Consider the following 6,312-nt stretch of genomic DNA (forward strand, 5'->3'; position numbering starts at 1 on the left):
CCTTGGCTAGACCCTCTGATTTTAGTAAATTGTTATTTAATTTCTAATTGGCTATTTTATTTTTATTATTTTACTTTTAGTTGGATTGCTTAAATTGTCACCCCTGAGATAAAAACACCCCCTTGTCACTGTGAATTTAAAGAGAAACAATTACTCCCAGTCCCTGTGGATTCGACCCTGCTTACCACTATCTACAGAAATTAATTTTAGTTTGAGCAAGTTTTATTATTGCACAGGTTTCGACAACCTGTCAGCAAATAAGGGTGAACAAGTGATTTATTCTTGGATCACTATTTCATCACAATATAGACTGTCAAGCTGAAATTAGTTGGTTTAATTGATAACGATCACATGTAATTTTGGAACATGTCATCATTTGTAATTGTAACTAAATTCGAAATCACATAATTTTTATTTATTTTGACTAGAAAAAGACTATTAGGTGATTTGGTGGGTCTCTTGTACAGCTTTTGGCGATCAATTACCCCTTTTTCTTTCCTCTATGGCTTGGCTCTGTTTGGATTGTAAATTATTTAAGATATTTTTACTGTAACACTTTTTGTGATATGATGTATGTGAGATAAAAAGGTAATTGGAAATATAAAAAGGTATGTTGAAAATTGTAATGATGATGTAAGCAAATAAATTTTGACAAATAATCCTCGATCCAAATAAACCCATCATCATTTAGCTTTTCTTTTCCAGTGCAATGTTTTCAATTATTCAATTTAAGTAATAAGTGTAAGATTGACTGGTCGAAAGGTCGGAACACTCCCAAATTAAAAAAAAAATTAACTTTTTGACTAATTTAATGTATCTTTCATTACGTTACAGAATAAATAAATAAAAAGATTGCGTATGAACTCTGAGCATAATTTTATTAGCTGCTGCTTTTTGCAACTGTATCGATATTCTCATTAACATACTTTATACTAACCTGTCTGTCGCAGAAAATTTGGAGATGATGGCTTCTGCCGCTCGTGCTGGTTCTACAAGCTTGGATCGCCTTAATGCTGCACTGAAATGCATAAAGCATCCCTCGGAGATCTTATCAAGAGTCAGAGATGATTGTAATATTTTGAAAAAACTTTGGGAATCCGCTCATAAGAGGAGTGATCATGCCGCTACAGATGAGGAGGAGAAGAATATGCAAATCTGCCTCAAGATTGAAGCTACAGCTGAGGAGATTGCCCAGGAGCTTATTCGTTTCCGTCAAGAAAAGATGGTGGATGATCACCGGGTAAAAGATGAAGAATTCCTATACGAATTAGCCCATGATTGTGGAACAAAAGCCCAGCCCTTGATAGCTGAAGTTGAAGACGCTCTTGACGATATGTACTTGATGTGGTCAAGAGGCGGAGGCAGCAGCGGCAGCAGCTCATTTGTGTTTGATTGCTTTTACACACATTTACTACGATATGTACGATCAACTGTGTCCGCAATCAAGACTATGGCAGCTAATCACTGTGGTGATGGAGATTCTAGTCTAAAGATCCATTTCCATTCCTTGGATGATAATATAGGGTACATCCAAAGTTACCTTGATTCATTATTTTCTCATGCCCGTAAAATCCCGGGAGCAACAACGGATGATGTACTACAACATACTCAACATCGTTGGCATGCACGTGGACTGCCTAGTTTTGATGCTTGCGTTGGCCATGTTTTATCCCTGGCCCTACGAATTGCAAACCGGTGTCGTGAGTACTGGTTATATTGCAAGGCAGGTCGAATCCAAGTGATGAGAAGAGAGCTGATTGAATTCCTGGTGGACTTGCGCCCTGAGATTCATCCTAGTAATCCCAAATTCATGGATTTCCTTCTCAATTTCCTCATGGCTCTCTGCTGCACCGAGAAATTTGCGTTGAAGGATTTTCTGCGGAGTTTTTGCCGCTATCTCTTCTTGTATGTAAATGGACATTTTCGAGATGAGGTGCGTTCCCTATTAAAACTTTTTTGCTACACGACTAGTATACTAGATGATGAGGTCACAGCGGGAAGCTTCATTCCAGAAATTCAGGCAGTGCTAGTAGAGATCACTTCTCTATTTGAGTCACCTCGGTGTTCTGAGCTACTTACAAAAATTTGTCTTCTCAAGGCTGAGCTTTTTCTTGTGGTGCAAATCCATAGCATGCAAAAGAATACAAACACTACTCTTTCATGTGGTATGCTTCCCGATTCAGTAATGGATGACTGTAGACGAATCCCTGAGAGACTGCACAAATACTCCGAGAAGTTGCCCCCAGAAACGAGATTAGATAGGCAAAAGTTGGTGGCACTGATTGAATCAGCATTCGAGGAGGAAAAATCTCTTTATGAGTCATCTAGGCGGAAGGAAATCACAGCGTCAGTGGCAAAAAAGAAAAGAGAGCAGATTGAGTTCCTGGTGAATTTGCACCTTGAAATTCATCCTGGTAATCCCAAATTCATGGGTTGCATTCTCAATTTTCTCATGGCTCTCTGCTGTACTGAGAAATTTGCATCGAAGGATTTTCTGCGGAGTTTTCGGCACTATCTGTTCTTTTACGTACATGGACAATTTCGAGAAGAGCTGCCTTCCTTATTAAAACTTTTCTGCTACACGACTCATATACTAGATGATGAGGACACAGCACGAAGTTTCGTTCCAGAAATTCAGGCAGTGCTAGTAGAGATCACTTCTCTATTCGAGTCAACTGGTCGTAAGGGGGATGAACTAGACAACTCACCTCGGTGTTCTGAGTTACTTACGAAGATTTGTCTACTCGAGGCAGAGCTTTTCCTCGTGGTGCAAATCCATAGCATGAAAAGCAATACAAACACTTCTTCCCTTTCCTCCATCATGCTTCCCGATTTTAAAGATATCATGGACAACTGCAGACAAATCCCCAGAAGACTGGGTACATATTCTGAGAAGTTGTCCCCAGAAATGGGATTAGATAAGAAAAAGTTGTTGGCACTGATTGAGTCAACATTCAAGGAGGAAAAATCTCTTATGAGTCATCTAGGTGCAGGGAAATCACAGCGTCCGTGGCAAAAAACTCGCTTCTGCGACTTCGTTTTAAGATTGTGATTTTCAAGGGAGAGTCATTTCTGACGGAGCTATTGCTTGTGAAGAGCAAGAATGATGAAAGGAATATGGCTCATTGGGAAGATCAAATGAAAGTCCACCTTCGGAAGCTTGAGTATATCACACTAATCCTGTCAGATGAGAGAGTTAAGGAAAAAGAGGACATATTAGGAGCAATTGGAGAATCTTTTAGGAGGCTGACATGTTTCTCATACTATTTCCTTAACACACAAGATGAAATGACCAACATTTCATTTTCTGAGCAGTTAGATAATGTGGTGCATTTGATCAAGGCAAAGCTCACAGATATTATTCCTAAATTTCCAAAGTTAAATTTTCCAAAGACTTCCAAACTGGATTTCTTTGATTTTCTTTGGAGAAACCTTGGGGAACTTCAGAGATATGATCATGCCTCAACTGCACCGGTGAAGCACCACATTGAAGAGATTCAAATACATCTCAAGTCATTGAGGTCTTTTGTTGAGAATGTTTCGGAGTTGGACATTGTGCAGCATCCAAATCTTGTTAATCAAGTCACTGATTCAGCATACAAAGTGGAGTACATTGTTGATTCAATTGAGGTTGATGCTCAATGGCAGGACTACTTCTGGTTGGACAATGTGCTGGAGGAGTTAAGACTTCTTAGTGAGAACGCCAGGGGAATTCATTTGACTATGGCAGGACTACTTCTGGTTGGACAATGTGCTGAGGTTGATGCGGAAGTCCAAGATTCCAAGAATGTCACCCAGGTATCACTTGACAGATTATCAAGAAAGAGTACACCAGCTATTGACGAAATTGTGGTGGATCTCAGCAATAGAGAAAACGAAATTTGCAACCAGCTTATTAGAGGATCCTCAAAGCTGGATATTGTTTTTATTGCTGGAATGCCTGGTTTAGGCAAGACAACGTTGGCAAGGAAGGTGTACAGCAGTCTTGAAGTCATGCGCCACTTCCATCTTCGTGCATGGTGCTCTGTTTCCCAAGAATATGAGAAAAGGAGCTTGTTGCTGGAAATTCTAACAGGGATTCATGGGCTTACAGAAGAGATTCACCAAATGAGGGATGAAGATCTTGAAGATAAATTGCGTAAATTGTTACTAAAAAACAAGTATCTCGTAGTTATGGATGACATTTGGGGTATTGGAGCTTGGAATGACTTGAAAAACTCATTCCCAAATGATGCGAATGGAAGTAGAATTCTGTTCACCAGTCGCCTCCGTAGAGTGGCCTTGGAAATTAAACCACAAGAAGAAAGTTATCCTCTTTCTCTTCGTCCTTTTTCTCCGGAGGAAAGTTGGCAGCTGTTAGAAAAGAAGGTATTCAAGGAAGAAGGTTGCCCTGATGAGCTGCAGGTAGTCGGAAAGGAAATTGCTTATCGCTGTCAAGGATTGCCTCTTGCTGTTGTTGCAGTTGCTGGTATACTGAAAACGACAGAAAAAAGCCAAGATTCGTGGAAAAGAATAGCAAATAACTTGAGTTCACAAATAATTGATAATCCAGAAGCTCAGTGTAAAAAAGTCATAGATCTCAGCTACAAACATTTGCCGGAGTATCTTAAATCATGCTTTCTATATTTGGGAGTTCTTAATGAAGACAGAGACATTCTTGTCAGCAAGTTGATACGGTTTTGGATCGCAGAAGGTTTCATACCAGAAACTAAGAAGGGCTTTGAAGATGTGGCTGAGGCCTTCTTGATGGATCTAATTGACAGAAGCTTGGTGATAATCTCCAAAAGAAGATCTAACGGCAAGGTTAGAGCATGTCGCCTCCATGATCTTGTCCTTGATTTCTGTAAGTCTAAAACTGGGGATGAGAACTTCTTTCAGCATATAACCATGTCTGACAATCCATATGCTTCTTTTCCTAGTACAGATTATGGCTTCGAATTTGATTTTTACCAGCATTCATCTCCTGTATCATTTGCATCCTATCGGTTGGCTATACATTTGAAGCGAAGCCACTTTGTCGAATCAAAACCTTCTGGTTTGGCCACCCGTTCTTTGGTGTTCTTTGCATCTGCAGATTCAGAACCCAAACGACCTTATGACATCTCATTCATTTGGCACAACTTCAAATTGCTTAGAGTCTTGGATTTTGAATGCTTCAATTTGGGTATTTCATTTCCCCTGGAAATTGGAATTCTGGTCCAATTGAGATATTTAGCAGTTGGAGGCTATTTGAAATCCATTCCACAATCGATAGCCAACCTCAGGAAACTGAAAACTCTTATTGTTAAGGGATTAAGTGGTAAGATCACCTTACCAAATACTATCTGGCGCATCATAAGTTTAAGGCATCTTCATGTGAGTGTCCATGTTGCTTTTGACTCAGATGATGAAAAGCTTGGCGATAGCTCTGTATTAGAAAATTTGGTCAACTTTTCCTGCCCATCTCTTTCTTGTGGTGAGGATGCAGAAAGGATAATAAGGAGGCTTCCAAACCTTCGCAAATTGAATTGCATATTCTATGAATCACCAGATTCTTCCACGAACTGCAATCAGTTTCCGAGATTGAAATGTCTGACTCACTTGGAGTCACTCAAGATATTCTATTATGGAAGCCCTCTTAACAATGGCGAGTTCAACCTCCCTTTGAATCTAAAGAAATTGACTTTATCAAACTTTCGGCTTCCATGGAGTCATATCTCCACAATTGGGAGACTACCAAACCTGGAAGTTCTCAAGTTACTTTCTGGTGCATTTGAGGGGAAAATATGGGACGTGGAAGAAGAGTTTCAGAATCTCATGTTCCTGAGCTTAGACAGTCTGAACATTGCTCAATGGAATGCCTCTTGTGGTGATTTCTCCAAGCTTGAAAGACTCGTCGTACAAAATTGCAAAGACCTTGAAGAAATTCCGGAGGATTTTGCAAACATATACACACTGGAGATGATTGAAGTGCATTGGTGTGGTGAATCTGTTGAAAAATCAGCAATTAAGATTGGAGAAGAAACTGGAGATATCAAAGTCCTCATTAGGAGTTCAAATTGGAGTTCATGAGCACGATTTGGACCACTTATTCTTCCACAGATTTGTAAGTCTATTTAATGAATTTCCAGCTACTTATACAATCGCTTGCATTTCTATTTGCTTGATGACATGTAGCTGGTTGAAAACTACTTATGCTGCTGTATCATAAATTCCAAAGCTCTGTAAAATCTTGAAAGGGGAATTTGCTGTCCTCATGAAACTCATTGGGCGTTGTTGTCTTGTCTTGATTCTAGTACTAATTAAAAATTTAAACTTGTTAGTGCTGTTAAT

General features: G+C 39.5%; 1 protein-coding gene across 1 annotated transcript; it reads left to right on the forward strand.

The window, feature by feature from the left end:
- The first annotated feature begins 3,117 nt into the window (after positions 1–3,117).
- LOC113766605 (putative late blight resistance protein homolog R1A-3) lies at positions 3,118–6,051 on the forward strand. Its single transcript, XM_027310781.1, has one exon. It carries the CDS (start codon positions 3,118–3,120, stop codon positions 6,049–6,051), a length of 2,934 nt encoding a protein of 977 aa, XP_027166582.1.
- Positions 6,052–6,312: the final 261 nt, after the last annotated feature.

This window comes from Coffea eugenioides, chromosome 3 (genome assembly GCF_003713205.1).
Source record: "Coffea eugenioides isolate CCC68of chromosome 3, Ceug_1.0, whole genome shotgun sequence".
Lineage (NCBI taxonomy): Eukaryota > Viridiplantae > Streptophyta > Magnoliopsida > Gentianales > Rubiaceae > Coffea > Coffea eugenioides.

Bases quoted from the DNA above. Each gene is read 5' to 3' on its own strand.
- LOC113766605 (XM_027310781.1), top strand. From the start codon at position 3,118: ATGGCTCATTGGGAAGATCAAATGAAAGTCCACCTTCGGAAGCTTGAG.